Below are 24,604 nucleotides of genomic sequence, written 5' to 3'. Positions count from 1 at the left end.
CGTAGTCGTCCATCCACGTTCTCTCTCGTCATTTATTGCATCTCAACCAACGCGTTTCTTTCTTTCAAAATAGTTATGGATTTTAGTTCTCTCGCAACTGTTACCTAAAGGGTGGAGCGCGAGGCATCAGCGTGACCAGCTTGTTGAATAGAACGTTCAGTCACGATTATACAAGAAATATAATTGCATTTTTTTTAGAAAACGGGTGGTTTCAAACGATTTGAAAAATCAAAGTGCAATGTGCAACCATTAGGCATAGACGAAAAAAAAATCATAGGAAATAATAATCAAATTGTCCATTCTTTCATGCATTCACACACGCTGTGAAGATAAAGTGTTTATATTTTGTGTTTAAGAAATTCTTATATGGAGAGATGACACTTCATTGTCCAACCATATGTGACACTGACTCATGAGGTGATATAATGGTTATGTAATAGTCAAAGATATTGGTTTGCATATCACAGTCTGTGTGTGGTGGTAAGAGTATGCTAGCATTCTGGTAGATTTAGAAGTTGGGTTCTGTGTCTTCTATGGAAGAGATACAATCTGCCTCATGATTTTGTCCAGCGAGTCATAAAGACAGCGATTTATAACACATACCAGATGAAAAGCCTGATAAGAACATTCTGACCTGACTTACTGCCATGTCAGGGATACCATCTCTCCAGAACTGGCACTGATCATGTCCGTCTCACAAACAAGGTTCTCACAAAATTGTTACTGTTTTAAGCATGACTGTGATGGTACAAGACAGTTCTGACAATAATGGTGAGGACTTGTTTGTAAGGATTGGCAGGGTAGAAGAGGCAGGTGGAGCCATTTTTCACTGGTTGATGTATCACAGGGTACTTGGTGTCTGTTCATCAAAAAGATTGAAAACAAGTAACCCCCCCCCCCCATTTGAAGTAAGTATTTCCCTATTTAGGTGGGTGGGCTGCATAGTGCTTAACCACTGCACCCAAGCTCCATGATTGTTGAATTCAGCAAATATGAAGCCAGAAAGTCATGGTGGACAGCGCATGGTGCTGAATCTGAACCAGCATCTACACTGACTCTGCGGCAACAGTCCACAGATTACCTACCACAGAGCCACAGCCTCCCAAAGAGCAAGCCAAAATAATGTCTAATCTCAGTAAATTAATTAGCCAAGGAAAAAACATCCAGTCAACACTGGCCAAGATGTCAATTAAAATAACGTAAAAGCCAGTGATTAGTTTTCATGATGGCAGATAGTTGCTTCATCAGCAAAATGGACCAGCGTGTTTTCGCAGTAACTAGACGCCACATCTTACTGTATGTGTGCAGGGATCCTATTAGCTCACGCAGCCTCATTGCTCGATTGCCAGCATTAAACAGAATACTTGACCTAAAAATAGCAACAAAAAAAAGCCATAAGAAAAAGCTTTATGGTAAGAATGAAAGCAGAATGCCTCCAGGTCTATAGCATGACTAAGTGCTGGGACTAAATTATAGCACAGTCAGAGGGGCTTGAAAGGGAAAACTCAACTGTAAAAATTTGCTGTTTTTTGTGATGGAATTCAGACATGCACATCATGTTCAGAATGTCATGTTCATAAACTGGTCATTTTTGTACTGATACAATTATTTCAGCAAACATCCTGTTAATGTATATTTTTAATGGAACTGGAAAGAAGATCAAAAAGATATGCATACTATAGTCAAACACACACACTCATTTATAAATCTTCCTGTTACATATATCCAACATACATTACGCATTCTATAGCCTGTATATCACAGAACTTTATATGATACATATACACGTATTGTATCTACTGCATATAGTACTTTTTATCGTATAGGCCTACTATAATTAACTATAATTTAACAAGATATCCTTTTTTATCACTTTAAAGGAACGTGTGAAGCCCACAACCTCCGCAGTCAAGATGGTCCAATTGCAGATCCTGTGGCTCATTCCTCCCACTCTCTCTACAAATCCGAGTGAACACATACCAGTACTATAGGCCGCAGATGGCTCTGAGGAGACAAAATGACTCAAGCACAGCTTTCACCAATGTTAAGTGAAAGGGGACATAATCCTTCCAGTCATGCCAAAAATCCCCGATGTGAACTTACAGTTTTATACATTTTTCTAATCAGTATTTGTTAACATCAATCAAATAGCATCAGGGTCAAATCGCACTGTAACGAACGGAACCATCTGTTCCTGCTAGGACACTATTTTTCAGAACGATCGGGTTTTAACTGTATCTGCGCGGTTGTTTGGTGCGAGTAGGCTACGCCGCCTTCATAAATGTAGTCTGCACCATTTGTTTGCCGGTTTGTCAACTCAAACACATTCGCTACTGTACATCTGTTCACCACAAAAATGTACGGCAAATAACCTAAACATACACATCTGGTTTAAAATATTAAATACATTTACTTTAGTATATCATGTTCAATAAACACTATGTTGGGAGTCGCTACTAACCGTTTGTTCCATGTTCAAACTGGAATGACGTAAACCGAGTGTCACGAACAGTGCAATTTTATTGGAAGCGCTGGACAAGAAGAATTGGCTATTTTAGACGGGGGAGAACCGTAAAATGTATTCGGTAATATTTTCCTCGTATCCAATTAGGTATGTGATTATTAGATGTAAAGTAGCGCAATTGATGTGCAGATTATTTTGTTTTGTATATGTATATAAATGTTTGTATAAGAGTTGGGGGCACTTTTGTAAATAAAATGCCTATAAAAAAACACTTGGGTTACACAAGTTTGAGTCTTATTGCCTAAGACTGACCTTGTAACAAGCACCCTGAAACTAACATCCGAACACAGTCAGAAATAATATGAGATAATCAGAAATTACCCACAATTAAAAGAGAAGAAAAAAGATGGCGAGCAAAGCAAAGAAATACACGAATGGTATGAACAATTGGGCATTTTTAATTTGTGTGTGCGTGTGTGCGTGCGTGTGTGTGTTTGTTTGTTTGTTTGTCTGTGCAGATATGTATGTGTATTTGTGTGTGCATATGTTTGAGTATGTGTGCATGATGAGTGTGTGCATCTATGTGTTTTCAGAATGTTAAGGCAACCTCACTTCATTTCCAAAATTATATACACTTTTTGTTTTCCTGGAGCAGGTAACTTTACATCACTCTGTGGACAGGCCCAGTTTCAGTTTCCCAGGGCTGTAGTCTCAGGGAAAACGAACACTGTGATGACCTGGGAGTCAATCAGGTTGTCTCACACTCCATCCCCGATATCCAGACTTTTGCTCATAACTGAGGAATTCAGCCATGTTTGTTCTGAGCAGCATTCTGGATGTGCAAAGAAAAAATCTAAATAAACTAACAGCAAATCATATGCTTGTGGGATATTAATTCAAATTCCATGTTACATTTGTATTCACCGTTACCAGGTTTCATTCAGAAAGCTGAAGATGCACAGCTGTTGTGTGGTATGTTGCGTGAAAGGAGAATGATGTTATGATTAAGTTATATCATAATGCTCTGCATCATAAATGCACAAGGTTTTGTCTTGTTTATGGTAATGATTATTATACTGTGAGTTTATTATTTTCGCAATTATTTGACAGTTTTGAAATATCTATCTGTGACTAAGATCAAAAAGTGCATGGGCAGAGGTGTGTGTGTAGAGCAGAGATGCTCTGCTTGTGGAGCTGAATCACTGCCTGTCACACACCCAATCTAGGATATTACAGTGCTCCTCCTGTGTAGCAGTAACTCCTCTCACCTTACATCTTGCCCTCTTAATCCATTCCCCACTGGTGCCCCCACTGCAGTATGACTGGCTTCACTGCTGCCGAGGTCTGCCCGTCACTTCCCCGGAATTACCATGAAATCACAGCAGCTAAAAGCCTCCCATAAATCAGCTGCGTGAGGGGAGGGGTAGGGGGTTGGGTAGACGGTGGCTGACATTACGAATCCACCCACCGTACTCAGCCCACAAGCCCCACAAGCCTTTTCGCAGGAGCAGCAGTTCACTGCTCCCCTGTAGGTCCCCTGACACACACACACACACACACACTCAAATTCAAATGGCTGTATTGGCATGAATGGAAATAACAACAGTTGCCAAAGCAATACAATATGCAATCAACAATATAAATAAATAAAATACAAAATGAAAAAACAAAATGAAAAATACAATTATTGTTAGTTACAAGAACTTTAAATGAAGTACATTTTTATCTTATTATATCACTAACTAGTATCACACATAATTATTATATAACCTGATAAAATTGAGGTTTTCTATGCACTTTCGCAGGTTGGTGTTTTTTATTTTATTATTATTATTTTTATTATAAATGATATTTGGAAGATAAGGGTTTCAACGAATGTAATAAAATGATAGATGCAGTCACTGGCAATAGTAAAATTTATTTCAAGGGGAATTTCTTGTAAATGCAGATGATGTCATCTACCTGCACCATGACTTTCCTGTAAATTGACTAAGGTGATCATTCATGCCTGCATTCAGCCTACCTGTTGATTCAACTGTTGGTAATATTATGCATAAAAACATGAAGCATTTTTCTACTGCAGACACACTGTTCTGGCAGTGAGAACTTCCTGTAGCTTCAGAGTGACTCAGACAAAATGGACAAAAGCGTCCATGATGTGTGACAGAACTGATTAATCAAAAGTAAGTAATTCACTTTCCCATCCTGCCAGCCGCTGAGGAATCCTTTGGGGAAATGGAGTCTGTGAGCGGGGAAGGAAGAAGCCCATATCACTGCACACTGACCTTGTGGCCTTCTCACCAGACAGTCACCTGCCCTTCAGTCATCTCCCTCAGTGTGCATTATTTGGGGTGTCACACTTGATGAGGGTGTGCCTTTGGTGAAATACAGAGCTTCGTCCATTCTTCACAGGCCAGCTGTGCCTTGCAGGAGATTTTTTGCTGCAAGAGAAGTATTGTGATGAGTAGAGTAATATCCTGAAATTCATGCCATCACTGTGAATTGATAAATTCACTAATATATTTATCAGTGACACTCAGCCCATGATTGTTTAAAATACACTGCTACATCTGAATATAACCTGTAACTATATTTGCATTTCAATGCTTATTGCATTGCACTTACATTATTGTAAGGGAGTGCATACATTTAATTTGAATGATAACTACACAGCTTTAGGGCCAGTTTCATTTTGGAGTCCCAACTCAGATTTGTGCCAGTCAGTGTGACAATTCAGATACACAACAAAGGAACTTTTTCATCAGCAGTGACGTGTGATTTGGCAGTGATTTCGATGGAGAACTTATTGTATTTTTATGGAAAAAAAGCAAAAGAAAAGCGTTTCAGCCAATCACTGCAGATGCTGATTTTCATGCTTAAACGGTTAGCACTGCTGGGCACTGATACTGTATATTGAAAATTGCATGAAATGGCATCCCGTCCATTCCTCTTGATGATTGCACAACATGTATACCATTTGTCCTTTACAGTTCTGTCCCTCAAGCCTGCAGGATATATGGTGCGAGTGCTGTGTAGGCTCACATGAGATTGGACAGTTGGTCTGATTTGCTCATGCTTAGTAAGGCCTGTTTGTACTCTCTGCAGCTTGTCTGATTGGACAAAGGAGCCCTCTGCAGGGATCCCACACCATAAGGGCACAGTGGCATGTGAGCCATAAAAGCCAGTTTGTCCCTGAACTGAAGACATCTGCAACACATCAAGCAATCACAGTGAATTGTGCAGGCTACAATTCTGGTTGGGGGATTCATCTAAAATTGAATCACTATTCGAAACTGTTTCACTGGACCTACTTAAAGCAATACTTGCACATGTCTGTGATGAAGAGACTTCAAAAAATAAAAACGACTGGAGATTTTAAGCAAATCAGCCAAACTGTATTATTGTGACCTGAAGTGGCATAGTGATCAAAATATCCTCATATGTTTATAAGAGATTGTAACAGAACAGTATGTATTGCTTAAATGAAAATGTAAAAAATGCAATGTGATCAGAGAAACTCAAAGGAGATTCCTCGGTTAAAAGGGAAAGATACCGGCTGTAATTCAAAAGTGTAATTAAATCACCTGAAGTGAAAAGACGGAAACAAGGTTAAAAGCAGACAAGGAACCCCACCCTCAATGTGTGTCTCAATATTACAGTATACCAATAAATAGCCTTTTCTCTGTGTCCCTTTTTTCATATCCCATCTATCCCATTTGATTTGATTTAGATACTCCTTCCAAGAAGGCCCATTAGCAAATAGGTCTGCCTCTTGGGATACGCTCTAAATTAGCTATTCTGAAAGGCATTAATCAAGCCACTGGTCTCTGACCCATCCCTGTGTTGCACCACTTCCTGTTCAGGCTGGCACGGTAAATTGTTGCGGACAAGTTCCCCCCCACCCACACCCTTGGCAGGCACGCACACACACACACACATACACACACAATGGACCAGGGATTGCCATTCTCTGTGAAGCTCACAAATTCCAGTGGTAACTCCAGGTATTGCAGTTTAGTAAGCCTCTGGTGCCATCCATCCATCCATTATCTATACCTGCTTATCCTGGGCAGGGTTGTGGGGGGTGCTGGAGCCCAGCATGCATTGAGCGAGAGGCAGGAATACACCCAGGACAGGTCGCCATTCTACCGCAGGGCACAAACACCATTCACTCACATACTCATACCTATGGGCAATTCAGAATCTCCAGTTAGCCTACCTGCATGTATTTGGACTGTGGGAGGAAACCAGATGATCAGATGATCATCATTTTAAAGGCAAGTTTTTGGAGAGTAGGGAGAAAAAAGGGGGAAGAAACTGTTACTGTACTTTAACCATCAATTTGAATAGAATCTTGGGTTGTGTTGTTATTGCTGGGTCTGTCTCCAGTTAATTGTATGTGTTAGGTCTATTAGTAATGTTTCATTTTAAACTGAAATATTAAGCCTGATGCTTGAATTTGCAAAGGTGGATATAGTTGGTTGTTTTGCTGCCCTCTATTGGAATAAATTTGGAATATAATTACATAGATTCCTCTATGGGATTCTATACAATTTGTGATTTTATTCATTTATGAACTTGCTCTTCACAGTTTTTGTCATTTCACGAATCTGGTGTACGTTCCCATGCGGTAAACATAATACAGTACTGTTCATATATACATTTGCTATAAGTGCCTTCTAAAATTTTCATACAAACACAAAATGCAACCAGTAATTGTTAAAAATTGATTTAAAAAAGCAAACATTCAACAAACATTTGTACATTCATGTTTATAAACAGTTAGATGTAAGCATATATTTATTTTACTTAACAACTGTAGTTTTTTTTGTATTTAAAGATAAAGATGAACAATGAATATATAACAAATTGGCTTTTTCCCCCAAAACATTTTTTTCACATCATTGTCCACCCTACCCTTCACGAGGATAATGCCAATGTATCATCTTGCATAGTGTTTTATGTGATTGGTGAACATGCTTTGACTTTTCCAGCATAGATTCTCGAGACTGAGGTGGCCATCGCGAAATATTTTATGAACAGGTAACCATTTTTCTGTTGATATTGATGTATGTTGTGGATCATTGTCCTGTTGAAAGAGTCAAATTTAAGCTTCCTGGCAGGGAGACCAAGAAATGTCTTTTAGTGAAATTGGCTTGGTACTTGTGCAGTTCATGGTTCCATTGACCTTAACAAGACCCCCAGGACCAGTAAAACAGCCCCTCATAGCATCAAAGATGCACCATCATATTTAACTGTGGGCATGATGCCCTTTTATATCTGTTCTTCCAACACCAAATCTACTGTTGGTGTGCATGGCCAAAATGTTCAGTTCTGCTCTCATCTAACAGCTGAGTCTGATCAAAGTTCAGCAAGACAATGAGAATTTGCCAAAGAAGAATCCTAACCTAAACCTTAACCTAAAAATAAATGAAAATGTCCTAGATGTAAGCACTTTAACTACAGAGATGAAACAGAAATGTTTACATAAAGCACTCCCATGAAAAGGACAAATATAATATATATGCTTCAGCAAAATAGAAATATTACTTTTGTGCCATTCTCTGTCCTCTGTGGGAGTTCAGAATTGCATTGTGGTGGTCCAGAAGAGAAATAATGCATACATTCATTATGCTCTGTATGGCTTTAATTAAAATAGAAGTATAAAATGAAGTATAAAAATACTGTCACTGAATAAACAGTCATTAAAGCAGTCGGGCCTGTGGGCACAGCTTTCCCTCTTCCTTTTTCATTTATGAAACAACTCCTAAACACTCCTGATATGATTGTCAAAATATTTTCCACTTCAGTGAAAATAGAAAATGAAAGAGTCATTTTTATCTTCACTTCAGTAAAGCAGGTGATAAGGTGCTATACAAGTTTATTATTATTATTATTATTATTATTATTATTATTATTATCCAGCTCTAAAAATAATGACTATCCAGAGAAAATGAAACAACCCATAAGAGTATGGCTATTGAGATTAGATGGAACATTTGATGATGGGACTTGGGCTGTCCCCGCTGACTGTTCATCGTCACTCTCAGTTGAATGAAAGACCCAGTGAGTGGAAATATACTTGTCGCAGGCACTGTGGTCCCTGACGAGTCCCAGGAGAAAGTGAACATGCAAACCTCTGTGCCTCCTGGGCTTTGCGATTCAGTCTGCTGTGCAAAACTCAGGCCTAAAGTGCACACAGCAGAAAGCAGGAGCATTAGGCTAACTCCTCAGAATTGTTAACCTTTACATTAAAGGCAGACTATGCAGGATTATTTACTTGAAAATATTATAAAATAACCATGCTAAGGCATATCTATGATGCACTGGCAATCTATGTCTTTCCTTAGTTTTGCTGAATTTGGGCACCTTTTACCTGTATTTGTTATTCTAAAATGTGTTTGGGATGTTTCTGGGCGTGGCGCTCTTTTATGTGTGGCTACAAAGCCTGTGGTTTGGGTTCAGATTTCAGAAGTGTTTGTTGCATGTTTGCTGCTGCAGTGATGAATGCTAAGAAGAGTCACCAAGGGGATGAAAGCGACACAGTTTCAGAATAGACACATTAATGGAGTTACAGGATAGACACTTAAACCGCGTCCTCAAAATTAAACAAACCATAGCCCTATACGTCATGCAGTCGTAAATGGACCAACCAGATTTTTGGATGAATGAATGAATGAATGAATGAATGAATGAATAATAAATGATATTCACAAAGTAGTTACATCTTTATATTAAAAATTAAGCAATGTACTAATTTATACGTTTTTTGTAATGTATTAAATGGCATTTATCATTCTGTGTTTATCACACAAACGTGTGTCTGACTGTCCAAATCAGAGTAAACATGTGTCGCGACCGCAACAATTGTGTTGGGTCCCATAGTCCTGAGGGATCCCTATCCCCAGGACTCTAGCACTATTCAACTTCCTTCTTTAGTCTCTAACATGCCCATTATCACAGCATCAAATACCAGAATAATCTCAGCACCTACAGTACAGATCTGTTTAAATCAAAATATTAACAACAGCAATATCTGAGGTGGGGGGTGGGGGGGTGGGGGGGGGCAAATATACAAATCCCTCTTAATGAAGACAAATATATTAACTTTGTTTTCTTTTCAAAATGACACTGTGACTACATTTTGATTACTTAACTAATCAATGAAGATTATCTTAACTTGAGAATATATTTGTCTTGTGTTGATTTTGACTAGACATAGGCAGAGAGGCCGGCAAGTGATCTTTTTCATTCAAGGGCAGCATTGCAATGATGAAGATCCATTTGTGAAGTGGAGCATATTTATTATTAATAGCATAAATCTATTAATAAATAAAGACACAGAACTCATACAGACAAGTAGAACAGGACATGTGCCAGCATGTTGTTTTTTGCCCTTTCACGACTCCGATATGTCCTGGAAAATGGAACTTGTACAGTGAAGCTTCTTTCCGTCTTCTCGCACAAAAGTAACAATTAAACTTACATTTCCAACTCACTTGTAAATCAATAATAAGATGGCCTTGTTCCCTGAATGAGACCTAAAGAGGAAAAATAGGTTGTGTATTGAAGCACGTTCCTCCTGGGCCTTAAAAAGCCATTAAGGCGACAGTTTATAGGATATTTTTTGTCACTGTGCAGGTTTCCAATTTCATGTCTGACCAAACTCATGGATGTGGAAGGATAACAAATGCTCCAACATCTAGTATAAAGGCTTCCCAGAAGAGTGGAAGTTGTTATACCAGCAAAGGGCAGACCAACTCCTTATTAATGCCCATAATTTTGGATGAGATGTGGGATGTCAGGTGTCCACATACTTTTAGCCATATACTGCATTTGAAAAGTGACACATTTTTTGTTACTTTGGCTCTGTACTCCGGCCAATTGGATTTGAAATGAAACAATGAATGTGAGGTGTGAGGCAGGGCTGGGGGTGGACACTGCTCACGTGGTGAACAGACAGGGATTTTTTGTTTACTGCCTTTTATTGGTCAACACTCCAAAACAATACAAAGCTTCAGAAACACGCAAAAAAGGCCAACCTGGCAACCAAACTCCTCAAAAAAAGGGATAACAAAAACACTTGAACAAACTCACCACCCTGTGCATCACCAAGCTCCTAAATGCCCTCAAAACACTCCTCCTCCTAGGCCTGGAAGCTAGGCCTCTTATAGAACCCATAATCAGGTAATTGGCCACGGCTGATGTGATTGCAATAAATCACAGCTGCAGCCATACCTGTCTGTAGGGCTAGTGCTGCCCCCTGGTGGGCAGCACTCCAATTCCCATCCTGGCATCACAGAGGTCAAAGTGGAGACTTTCAGTGTCAGCTTTAATTTCTGGGTGTTTTCATTCATTTATATTGGGTGAACCATGTAAGAATTGCATGTAGGAATTACATTATCAAATACTGCTCTGTTCTATAATGTGAATAAATACAGTATATGCTTCACAAAAGTTTGTGTCCACAGCAACTGAATAATTTCTCTATTAGACACAAGGCACTTAATAACATTTCTAGTTTTACAACTGGAACACTTGAGGTAAAGTATACAGCGGAAGAATACAACAGTGATGGCAAGCCAAGATTTCACACCAAGGGTGCCCCATTAAGGGATCGATAGTCTGAACCACCACACCACATGCTGCCTATTAATGCTGCCTATTAATCCCTGCAGAATTTCCCAGGAAATAACTGCAGGACATAACAGGTAAACAGCCTATGAGACAGCTCTAGGAGATTACCTCAGATACAATCAAGGAGAAAATACACACACAAGGCTGATTCCTGAAATACCTCCAAGGTCTTTTCCAAAATGCCTTCCTGGGGATTTCTGCTCGGGCTGATAAAATGACACAGAAGCCAGCCCTGGAGTCTGTGCAGTGGAACACTCAAAATAGTACATGACGAGCATTTTTTTTCTTCTTTTTTCAGTACAATTATTGAGGGGGGAGAGGCTAAAGTTTAGCTGTTTTCAATATTTGGATGTCCCCCTTATCCCCCCCACTTTTTACACCCCTGATAAAATAAAAAGTTACAATATTTTAATCTTTGCAAACATTTTTCTTCGGCATTTTCTCCAGTGAACACACAAGCTAGCAACCTCGTGACTGGTGTTAACAATAATTGTCACCAATTTGTGCATTGTCGGTCTGTGTACCAAATACCGCTCCAACGCAGTTTTAGAGTAAATCTGGATAAAGTGCACAAATGTGCAATTATGCTAAGCACATGAATGCACACGCCAAGTGCATAAGCATGCAAGTGTCATCTAGTCTGCTTATTAGGACAGCTTCTGAATTTCTACAAACTGAATGGCATCCTAGTGGTTTTGCTATTCAATTGAGCCTCAAACACTGCAGAACCCTGAATAAACCATGTCCCAGCTTACAGCCAAGCAGCCTTTCATTTCATTTCAGGCTCATTAAGCTCCACTGACCACAGAGCAGTAATCACACACTATGCAAAGACAAAAAAAGTCTTTGTGAACACATCAACCAGTCATATGTGTCAGATGAACTGTATCAGATGAACTGTAGAGCAAGTACAGTAATGAAAGGAGACTGAATCTCAGTAGATCAGAGGAGACCGTATCCTCTGTAAAATATACTCTGACAGTAAATCACAGGTGGCCTCCTTCCCTATAGGGTTAACAGAACCATAGCCTGCTGTCTGTCCTGACTTGTCTACCTTTGTGCCTTTCTGTAAATCACCTGAGCTGAGCTCCCTTACATCACAGTGGATAATGAACCTTAGTCATGAGCACTGGTCATGTAATGTTTCTGACCTCTCAGGGTGTTATGTTAGAAAATATGATAGACTTACCAGTGACCACTGAGATGACTGTTATCTTTCTATTGGCCTGTTTGTTTTTCTGCCAAAAACAAAAGCAATACTAGTTTCCATTTAAAGGATCAGAAATAATCATGAAATTGTTCATTCATGCATGCATATATATGTAGGGTATATAAATATATACACAGGGTACTTAATGTTTCTTCATCAAAAAGATTGAAAACAAGTACAATGTTAAGACACAGACTACAAACTACACAGAACCCCACCCCTCCATTTGAAATGAGTGTTTTCCTGTTTAGGTGTGTGGGCTGCATAGTGCTTTGATTGCTGCATGATTGTTGAATTCAGCAAATATGAAGCCAGAAAGTCATGGTGGACAGCGCATGGTGCTGAATCTGAACCAGCATCTGCATTTCTACACTGACTCTGCGGCAACAGTCCACAGATTACCTACCACAGAGCCACAGCCTCCCAAAGAGCAAGCCAAAATAATGTCTAATCTCAGTAAATTAATTAGCCAAGGAAAAAACATCCAGTCAACACTGGCCAAGATGTCAATTAAAATAACGTAAAAGCCAGCGATTAGTTTTCATGATGGCAGATAGTTGCTTCTCAGCAAAATGGACCAGCGTGTTTTCGCAGTAACTAGACGCCACATCTTACTGTATGTGTGCAGGGATCCTATTAGCTCACGCAGCCTCATTGCTCGATTGCCAGTATTAAACAGAATACTTTACCTAAAAATAGCAACAAAAAGCCATAAGAAAAAGCTTTATGGTAAGAATGAAAGCAGAGGGCCTCCAGGCCTATAGCATGACTAAGTGCTGGGACTAAATTATAGCACAATCAGAGGGGCTTAAGAACTCAACTGTAAAAATGTGCCATATTTTGTGTTTTGCATTCAGACATGCACATCATGTTCAGAATAAAGTTTTCAACAACTGGACATTTTGCTACTGCTGTAATTATGTCACCAAACATCCTGTAGATGTATATTTTTAATGGTACTGAAAAGATCAGAAAAGATGCATACTATAGACGCACACACAAATAGACACACACACACACACACACACATTTATAAATATTCCTGTTACATATATCCAATATACACTACATGGCCAAAAGTATGTGGACACCTGAACATCACATCCATATGTGCTTGTTGAATATCCCATTCTAAAACCATGGGAATTAATATGGAGTTGGTTCCCCCTTTGCTGCTATAACAGCCTCTACTCTTCTGGGATGGCTTTCCACAAGATTTTGGAACATGGCTGCGGGGATTCTCTTCCATTCAGCCACAAGAGCATTGATGAGGTCATGCACTGATGTTGGGCGATAAGGCCTGAGTCGCAGTCGGCGTTCTGATTCATCCCAAAGGTGTTCAGTGGGTTTGAGGTCTGAGCCCTGTCAAGTTCTTCCACACCAAACTCAGCTAACCATTTCTTTATGGACCTCAATTTGTGCACAGGGGCATTGCCATTCTGAAACAAGGAAGAGCCTTCCTCAAACTGTTGCCACAAATTTGGAAACACACAATTCTTTAGAATGTCATTGCATACTGTAGCATTAAGATTTCTCTTCACTGGAACTAAGGGGCCTAGCTCAAACCATCAAAACAGCCCCAGACCATTATTCCTTCTCCACCAAACTTTACAGTTGGCACTATGCATTTGAGCAGGTAGCATCCTCCTGGCATTCACCAAACCCAGATTTTTCCGTCAGACTACCACAGGAACGTGTTTCCACTGCTACAGAGTCCAGTGAACTTAAATATGTTACAAAAAATATCCAACGTCTAATCTAAAGGCAATGGTTCACAATACTGTGCCAGACCCTGCACACACCAAATACCAAGAAACACCAGATACCCCAGATGTCTTGTTCATGGCAGTGATTTTTATACTGTTAATAATTTTTTTTATTCTTAGCCAGTTTTGAAATATGAACTCTATCTGTGACAAAGATAAAAAAGTGCATGGGCAGAGGTGTGTGTTTAGAGCAGAGCTCTGTCTCTGCCTGTTGAGCTGAATCACTGCCTGTCACACACCCAATCTAGGATATTACAGTGCTCCTCTTGTGTAGCAGTAACTCCTCTCACCTTACATCTTGCCCTCTTAATCCATTCCCCACTGGTGCCCCCACTGCAGTATGACTGGCTTCACTGCTGCCGAGGTCTGCCCGTCACTTCCCCGGAATTACCATGAAATCACAGCAGCTAAAAGCCTCCCATAAATCAGCTACATGAGGGGAGGGGTGGGGGGTTGGTGGGATAGGGTAGACAGTGGATGACATTATAAATAGACCCACCGTACTCAGTCCAGAAGCCCAACAAGCCTTTTTACTGAAGCACACTGCTTCCCTGTGGGTCCCCTGACACACACACACACACACACACACTTCTTCTTGCTCTTTCTTACTAAAATTCTAATTCAAATGGCTTTGTTGGCATTAATGGAAACCAAACACTATTGCCAAAGAAGCACAATGAACAATACACAATACACAACAATACTTGTAAAAATATAAATAAATAGATAAATAAATAAACAATTATTATTATTACTATTATTATTATTATTATTATCACAAAGCATTTTTTCACAGCAGACTCACTGCTCTGGCAGCAAGGAAAACCTGTTGCTTCAGAGTGACTCGGACAAAAGTGTCCATGATGTGTGACAGAGCTGATTAATCAAAAGTAAGTAATTCACTTCTCCAGCCGATGAGGAAGCCTTTGGGGAAATGGAGTCTGTGATCAGGGAAGGAAGAATCCGGTATCATTGCACACTGACCTTGTGGCCTTCTCACCAGACAGTCACCTGCCCTTCAGTCATCTCCCTCAGTGTGCATTATTTGGGGTGTCACACTTGATGAGGGTGTGCCTTTGGTGAAATACAGAGTCTCGTCCATTCTGCACAGGCCAGCTGTGCCTTGCAGGAAACATTTTATGCTGCAAGAGAAGAAGTATTGTGATAAGTACACTAATGCTGAAAGTAATGATGACACTGTCTTACACCACAGTGAATCGATAATATTTGTTGTATCTTTGTCAGTACCACTGAGCCCATGATTGCTTAAAGACACTGTTATGTCTGTATATAATTTGTAAGTATATTTACATATAAAGTATTTTTTACTTATTAAATAGCACTTAGTTATATTATTGTAAGGAATCGCATATATTTCATTGGTTATACTAATTCTAATGATAACTATACAGTTTTAGGGGCTATTTCAATGTAGTGATCATTGTGAACAAATGTCCTATTATGTTCAAAAGAGCAATTTTATCTGTGCATTGCTTCAATGAAAATTTAAAATCAATGTGACAAGATCAGAGTAACTCAAAGGAGTTTCCTCAGTTATTAATTCAATTCAATTTTAGACAGTTAGAAGATAACTGCTGTAATTTGTAATCAAATCACCTGAAGTGCAAATATAGAAGCAATGTAAAAACCAGACAAGAAACCCCACCCTATATGTGTCTCAAAATTATGTGTCTCAAAATTATACCAAAACATAGCTTCTTTTTTTTGGTATAATACGTGTCTCAAAATTATACCAAAACATAACATCTTCTCTTTGTCCCTTTTAAAAAAATATCCTATCTATCCTATTTGATTTGAACAAACAGGTGTGCCTCTTGGGATATTGCTCTAAATTAGCTCTTCCTAAAGGCATTAATCAAGCCACTGGTCTCTGACTCATCTCTGTGTTACACCACTTCCTGTTCAGGCTGGCATAGTTAATTGCTTTGGTCTGAACAAGTTCCCTCACACCCCTGGCACACATGTCACGCATGCATGGGCACATGTGCACACGCGCACATACGCACACACACACACACACACACACACACACACACACAAGCTAGCTTTCTCTCTCTCTCTTGATTTCAATTCAAATTAGCTTTATTGGCAGGACAATTACAGTCACATTGCCAAAGCAACACATGTAAGAGACACAGAAACATAGAAACCACATAAACAATATGTAACAAGTTCCATAACACTATAATAATAATAATAATAATAATAAACATAGTCACATATTGTAAAACAGAAACTAATAACATGAATAAAAGTGTGAAGAACAAAACTGATATTATATTTATTATAATATAAACTCTCTCTCTCTCTCAGACATACACACCCCACACATCTCATGCTTGGCAGCAGAGGAAGTGTGAGAGCAGAGAGTCATTTAAATTCTGAGAGAAGGGACCCTACCCACCTCCACATCGTCTTGTCAGAACAAACAAGCCATTACCTTCACAGAAGGCCAGTACAATTAGACACCTGTTTCAGAGGGTTTTGTGGGTCAAATCAGCTGAATAGTTCTGACTGTTTGCTGTTTCACTTCTCCTAATATTTGTGCAGATTGCCATGGGGCCTTGCTTCTAACTCTATACTTGCATAAATTACAGCACCTGGTAAGGAGCACTTAGTACCAAAGTCTGTGAGTGCTCACTCAGACAGCCTTTTAGTCACATGTGAACAATGGCAAAAAGATGTCTGGTAAAGGATGCTTACTTGCAGCTGTTGTTACCGAAGATAAAATGGAGAAGTGAAGATAACCCTGTATCTATAAATAAAGTGTCAATAAAGTGTCTTGATATGCAAACCCTGCACACTATGTCAAAATAATTTGGCATTGTGTGTTAAATTGAGCACAGTCTTAAAATTTCCCCACTGTTTTTTGTTATCCATTATATGAAGTTGAAGAAAGGAAACTGCATAGTATTTTCTACTTTTCTATGTTGTTCAATCAAGTAACCCACAGAACTGAAAGTGACATCTGTCTTGCTTTTCAGTTAACTTAAAAAAAAAGAAAAGAAATAACCTCAGTAGCCAAGCACATTGGCCAAGCACTAAACTATTTTATTATCAAACATTATTGTGTACATAAATGTTGTCTTGCAGTTTTTTAAAGGCTGGGAAAGAAAGGAGAAAAAAGGGGTAAAAAACTGTGACTTTAACTATCAATTTCAATTGGATATTGGGTTGTGTTAGTATTGTTGGGTCTGTCTCCAGGAACTTGTGTCTGTTAGGTTTATTAGTAATGCTTATTTTTAAATAAATATTTAAAGCCTGTTTGAATTTGCACAGGCCGATACAGTTGGTTGTTTTGCTGCCCTCTACTGGTGTATATTTGATAGATTTATTCAACCTGTTTCAGCATTGCTTTACCATCCATAGAATTCTGCACAATTTGTGATTTCATTCATTTATGGTCTTGCCCTTCAAAGTTTTTTGCCATTTCAATGCTACGGAATACATTCCCATGCAGTACATTTGTGTAATACTGTACTGTTCACATATATTTACTCCCAAGTGCCTTCTAAAAAATTTTATACAAACAAAAATTGTAACCAGAAATTGTCGATAAAAAGCAGATGAATCATTGGACTGGATTCAACAAACATGTGTACTTATTTTACAGTTAGATGTACACATATATTTATTTCTCTTACACTACAACTGTAGTTTTTTTTTTTTCTAATTTAAAGATAAAGATGAACAAAGAATATATAACACATTTTCACAAAAATATCAGAACATTGTGTACCCTATCCTTCACAAGGATAATACCACCTCTGACCTTTCCTCCACATTTTCTTTCAAGATCCTTCAGACCCTTTGATTGGGAACAAGACTTGAGAATGTGCAGGCCATTGCAAAACATTTTTGAACAGCAACCATTTCTCGGTGGATAGTGATGTATGTTGTGGATCACTGTCTTATTTAAAGACGCTTTTGTGCCAAGTTTGAGGTTCCTGGAAGGGATACCAGGGCAAATCATTTAATGAAAATGGCTTGGTACTTTACCTTAACGAGACCCCCAGGACCAGCAAAACAGCCCCATAACATCAGAGATGCACTGCCATATTTGACTGTGAATATGACGCCCTTTTCAATGTGTTCTCCCGACACCAAATCCACGGTTGGAGTGCATGGTCTAAAAGTTCAATTTTGCTCTCATCTGACCATACTGTATATTCAGCAAAACAATGAGAATTAACTAAGAAGAATCTTTACCTAAACCTCTTAACCTAAAAAGAAAGTGAAGTGTCCCAGATACAAGCAAGCATGTACAGTAATAATTACAGAAATTAAAGCACAAATGCTTCCATAAAATACTCTCACAAAAAGAACAAACATTTATCCATCAGCAAAATAAACCAATTTCTTGTGTACCATTCCCGGTCCTCTATGAGTTGAGAATTGAGTTTGTGGTAGTCCATAAAAGGAAAAAATGTATACCTTCACTGTGATCTGTATGGCTTTAAATAAAATAGAACTATTTCTCTGTTAATTGTATTAATGAAAAATAGCAAGATGACACTCAATTAGAGAAACAAGTTAAAGGGCCTAAATCCAAAAAAACTGTCACTCGATAAACAGTCATTAAAGCAGTGGGGAAACTCCTGAACACACCTGGCATGACAGTCTTGAAATGTAAATCATTTTCATTTCCTTTTTAGTGAAAACACAAAATAAAAGAACTGAAAGAGTCATTTTCATTTCAGTAAAGCAGGTGATAAATGACTCACAATGGTTAAACGCTTATGACTATTAAAATCGTAATTAATCACAACTAACCATTTTAAAACAAATTTCATGAACCCAGTGAAATTTTAAAAATGCATGTAAGTATATATATATATACTTTTGTTGAGAAAAGTCTATAGCATCTTTTCTGATGTTTCTAGCAGTGCACAGTTCCCAGCAGATTCTAGTGAGAGAGTTCTCACACCTTGTACATTGCTCAAACTTTTTTCAATGGGATCAAAGCCCAATGACTGATGGTTAACTTAATTGCCTCATAAATATACTGTCAATAATCAGCACTACTCAGGAAAGGCTTCAAATTCTTTGGGCTATTTTAACCAAAATTCCCTCCTCAGTATACCTAAACCTGTCTGTGCATGGTGAGTAATTATTTTTGACTGTCAGTGCATTTATGAAGATTAGATCAAGTCACCGGATGTGAAACCTTCATTGATATTTTTATCATAAGAACGGTAGTTATCTGCAGCCAAGGCTGCTCTCATTTTGTTCCAGAAATGTTGGTGAGCATGTGGGTTCCTGGGCCATGAGATGACTGACTTCCTGCAGAGCCTCTTTCTCATTTTAATATATTTCATTTTTGGGAAAACCTCATCCAGAAGCACGAGTATGACTGCGTCTACTTTTTCATCTAGCAACCGTTGCTGTACCATGTAGAAGGCCTGTTTGAGTGTGCCATTGACAGCACCATTGTTAGTCAACACAAACACTGTTTTCTTACTGTTGTTTACAGCATTGTGTAGATTCTCTATGCATGCAACTCCAGGGACCCAGTCCCTCTCCTCCAGACAGAGACTGAACCTCCTCATTCCCCTGTCCTCTAAATTTACCACAAGCTCATTGTAAACCCAGTCTCTTACAGGTACATTTCTAGTGTCAAACACTACAAAGGCATCATGCTGGTTTGAGTTGTTCTGGAGCATGGAGTAACCTTTGTGCCCAGCCCAAAAGACCTGGATGCAATACCAAAGGTCCCAGCCATACAGTTTTTTAAGGAGGGGAACAACAGTCAACACAATAGTCAGTAGGAATGTGCAGAGGAACCCAATACTGCCGAATATTTCCTGGCAGGATCGAGGGTCCATTGACAACACACTCTCTCCTTGCAGGGACTCAGGGAATCCACACTTAAAGTTGGTGGTGAGTTTGGGAAACTGAATGGGACTGGTCCTCAGAAAGTCAGAGAGCCAGGCTGTATCACAGCTGCACACAAATGGGTTATCATGAAGTGTCACCTTCTGGAGGCAGCTATCAAACTGAAATGGGGGGCTTTGGATATCAAGGAACTTCAGTTGGTTGTTATTCAGAAAGAGGTAGCGCAGTGAAGTGGCTGCTTGGAAGAAGCCCTCAGGCAGCTGGCCGATACTGTTGTAACTCAAATCCAGGAATGTCAGGTTGGGACCAAATATGACATCACTAGGCAGCTGACTAAGGGAATTCCTACTGAGGATCAGATTGTAGAGGTTGATGAGAACTGTAAGGTTGCCCCAAGGGAAATAATGAAGCCCGTTGTCACTGACTTTCAGAGTTCTAAGGTTCTCTGGAAGGTTACACAAGGCTTCAGGGGAGAAGTAAATGAGCTTATTCCGGGAAATGTCCAAATAGGTCAGGTTGGTGAGTTCTTTAAAAAAGAAGATGTACTGGTCACCCCTGGTATCCCACATTATGTCTAGGCGGTTGCCAGCAAAAAATAAATAATTGAGGGAGGAACTTGTCAGTTTTGATGAGATACGTATTCCGATGTTGTTGTCAGCCAGACTCAGGGCTTCCAGTGATGTCAGATTTTGGATGAATTCAAAGCGATGACCCATACCTTTCATATAAAAATGAAATGCATTATGACTGAGGTCTAGTACCTTAAGTGTGTCCCTCACTTCTTGAAAAGCACCATCATAGTAGAAATCAATTCTATTAAATGACATATTAAGATAGACTAGGTTCTTTAGGGGAACAAACTGTTTTCCATTCAGTGACTGACTTAAATAATTAAATGACAAATCCAAACAGTACACCTCCTCCATGCCGTTGAATGTGCTTTCCCTCAGAGAAAGGATATTATTTAGGGACAAGTCAAAAAATAACTTTCTGTCGCAGTAACGTTTAAAAAAGGTCCACATTTCTGGGTTCACATGATCATCATCATTATGATCCTCATGTGATCCTTGATAGTTTTTTTCTGTGTTAATTATTTTTGGAGAAATAATCATGGCATCTTCCATCTGCTGATTTGGGGGATCTGACTGGCAGAAATTGGGATTATGGGATTGCTGCATAAAATCCAACATGTTCTGAGAAAGAACTATATGTTTCAAAGCCTTCATCTTCCTAAAAATTTCAACATGACACGAACTTACAAAATTCATTCGTAAATCCAATTTCTCTAAATGTGTGAGATTCATTAGTGGTTTGATTCCCTCTAAGGACACTTCATGGAAGAAGTAGCCACTGAGGAGGAGGTTTTTCAAAGAAATCATTTCACTGATGTGAGGGGAGAGGGAAAGATTTTTGAATGTTTTCCGGGGTTCGTAGTTATAGATTAAGTTGAGAGTTGAGACGTTCTTCAGGTCTTTGAAGAAGGTACCATTTCTGATTGCATAGGCCAGCAGATTATCAGAGAGGTCCAAATAATTGAGGCTTTGCAGGTTGCTGAACAGTTTGTCTGGCAGGTGTCTGAGAGAGTTCCCTCTTAGACTCAGGGAGGTGATCTGCACCTGGTTCCTGAAAGTTCCCTGGTACAGCTTAATAGGGGCATTGTTAGCGCATGGGAAGCAAGGCTGGGCTGCATGGTCGCAGCGCTGACAGTTCCACTCAAGGTTGAGGTTCCTGAGCTTTGACAGGTTTGCGAATGCCAGCTCATTGATCTCACTAATTTTGTTCTCTTTGAGGTCCAGGACTTCCAGGGAGGGAGGCAGACCAGGGGGAACCTCAGTGATATTATTAAATCCTAAGGTGAGATTCCACAGGTTCGGCAAACCTTGGAAGATCTTCTTGTCTATGAAAAAGGTTTGGTTACAGGGATTGGCATAGTAACAGTTTTTAGATAAAAAAAGTTGTTGGAGGAGTGGGGTCCCCAGAGGCTCAGTGATATTGAAGAGTTTATTATACTCAATGCTCAGTACTTCCAGGTGTTCGGGCAACGCAGGAACTTGGATAAGACTGTTGCCTGCCAGGAAGAGCTTGGTCAGGTTCTTCAAGCCAGTAAAGGCCTCTGGGTCTATCTGCATGTGACAGGGAGGCACACCCAGGGCCCTCAGCCTACCCGGGGGGCAGTTCCAATTAATCATGAGGATCCGCAGTTGGGAAACTCCAGCAAAGGCAAGGCGCTCCAGCTTTTGAATTTTATTCCGATCCAAATTCAGGGATAGCACAGAGGATGACTTGAGGATTAACGGCACATGGGTCAAATTTCTCTCACTACAGTCCACCACTGTTGAATCCGTGTTGTTTTCACAAGGAAAAAATATGGGGTTTTCAGCCCTCATGGATGTCAGCAAGTGACATAAGATGAGCAGAAACACTCCATTTGCTAATGGTGCCTGAAAAAAGTGATACAAGTATACACAGTGAACAATGCAAAAAATACACAATATATAAAATAACCACTGCAAAAGTGTATGTTGATTCAGACAAATCGATTTCAACAGAGCAATGTCTACAGTGTATTTTAATGTTAATGGCTCTTGGTTCAGCTCTAGGTCAGGACAATCACAGCCAATTAATTCATAATTTATCCTGTTTGGAATTTCTTCATACAGATTAATGCACAGATTGTCCATATGTTTAGCACTAAGACTTTTAGTTAAATGGTGAACTTAAAAAGATAAGTGGATGTAAAATTGCTGTTAAGTAAAATGTATCTACACATATTAAACTTATAATTATAATATTCACAATTAATGATATTAACAGCAAATCTTTACCATATTAACAATATAGTATTCATATTAGTGGATCACAACATAAAGAAATTTATCTTACCATGTGGATTTTTGTGATCAAGAAGGGTGACCAGCTGTTTCACTGTAGACTAATCCAAGTTGTCCGTGTTCTCTGATTATAAAATCTCACTTCAGGTATGTTGACTGCTGTCTCTTTTTCTGAATTTAGCATTGAATCAGTTAGACAAATAAAACAAGAATACAGATTTAAAATGCTGTAAATCTGAAAGTCAGACAAGTAGTTGGCCATATACTTAAGTAATGTTGAAAATCCATTGCTTAAAAAAAGGATGTGAAACTTAGTAATGTTCCTCAAGTAATCATTTATATTTAGCAGTCCTTTCACTCATGCGATCTGACACTCCTCCCCCTACACATGCACACACCACACACACACACACACACAGTTTGACTCAGGTTCTTACTGATGCACAGTTTCATGAAATATTCTGAATACTTATATCTCAGTGTGAAGGCTAAATTATCTAAATAATTACGGAGTAATACCTTCACACCATGTAGTTGTCCCTAGTTTTCCAGCTTCCAATACAGGGTACAAAATTAAAGGAGATATGGAGATGACTGAATATGATGTACATGGACAATGAAACAATACTCCATGTGAATTATCAGTCAGATTTTACTGGGTCTACATAGCTCTTCACAATGCTCTGGCAAAATACAAAAAAAAATGAACACATAATATTCAAATTCAGTTTAGATTCCTATTCTGGTGTCACATTTGCTGAGTTTTTAAACAGAAAATGCTAGACTTCCTCATGACTACATTCTGAGGAACTTGACCTAGCAGGCACTGAAATATGCCTGGAGTTGGACATAAAGACATTCACTACATTACGGTCTGAAATAAAGACATTACAGTTAATGGACTTGATTTATAGACATGCTTAGGTTCAACCACTCGGCAGGATCAGAGTATATTCTTCTTACATTATGCAGTTCATCACTGCAGGCCTTTGAGGGAAAGTCCCCTAAATTCACTATAACATCACAGCGAGTGAATAACAGGAGGAGAATTTCACTTTCAGACGGAACAAAAACCACTAAGCAGAGTGGGCCCAAGATAAAATTTGGCTCACCCTTGGCAAGAAACTAAAAATTAGGTTTGATATATTGCTCAATATTACTGTGTCAAACAACATTGTTGGTTATTTCTAAGCACTCTTCAATCACCAAAATATATGAAAGATATGTAAATTACAATCACTGGATTATCTTATAAGAAAAATGACCATTCAACATGCTCTTAGTCATAGCTTCCTTTCGAACGGAATGCTATTTGAAGTGTGAAAATGAACTTTTGTGACCATGAGTGACCACAGATGTCACCAAATCCACCAAAAAAGATTAAGGATAGACACTTTAATGAAGTCTTCAAATTAAATGAACCATAGGCCTATACGTCATAGTTAGAAGTCAGAAATGAACTAACCAGGTTTTTGATAAAAATTAATAATTAAGATTAAGCAATGTACTACTTCATACTTTTTTGTATAGTTACTGTTTTTCAGGAACAATATTTGATGAGGGAAGTGACCACCACACTGAAAAAGATAAGTTTTTCCTGAATGAAGCCAAAGGGGAAACGTAGGTTGTGTATTGAAGCATGTTTCTCCTGGGCATTAAAGAGCTATTAAGGTGACAGTTATTTTTTGTCTCCCATTTCATGCCTGACCACGCTAATGGATGAGGAAGGATAACAAAGACAATCTCTGAACTGCAAACTCACAATTTGCATGTTGTTCAGCATTAAAGAAACATTAATTGGACACTGTTTAATTTCTGAGAGCAAACAAGACAAAGAAGC

General features: G+C 38.9%; 1 protein-coding gene across 1 annotated transcript; it reads right to left on the bottom strand.

The window, feature by feature from the left end:
- Positions 1-12,926: 12,926 nt before the first annotated feature.
- On the bottom strand, positions 12,927-23,097 carry tlr9 (toll-like receptor 9). The gene is made up of 4 exons (XM_064298253.1): positions 22,817-23,097; positions 15,062-22,374; positions 14,368-14,506; positions 12,927-13,750 (listed from the first exon to the last, which is right to left on the bottom strand). Exons 1-2 carry the CDS (start codon positions 22,817-22,819, stop codon positions 19,240-19,242), a joined length of 3,138 nt encoding a protein of 1,045 aa, XP_064154323.1. The 5' UTR covers positions 22,820-23,097; the 3' UTR covers positions 12,927-13,750; positions 14,368-14,506; positions 15,062-19,239.
- Positions 23,098-24,604: the final 1,507 nt, after the last annotated feature.

This window comes from Anguilla rostrata, chromosome 11 (genome assembly GCF_018555375.3).
Source record: "Anguilla rostrata isolate EN2019 chromosome 11, ASM1855537v3, whole genome shotgun sequence".
NCBI classification, from domain to species: Eukaryota; Metazoa; Chordata; class Actinopteri; order Anguilliformes; family Anguillidae; genus Anguilla; species Anguilla rostrata.
Note: the sequence above shows the minus strand (reverse complement) of the source record. Positions and strands in the feature narration are given on the sequence as shown.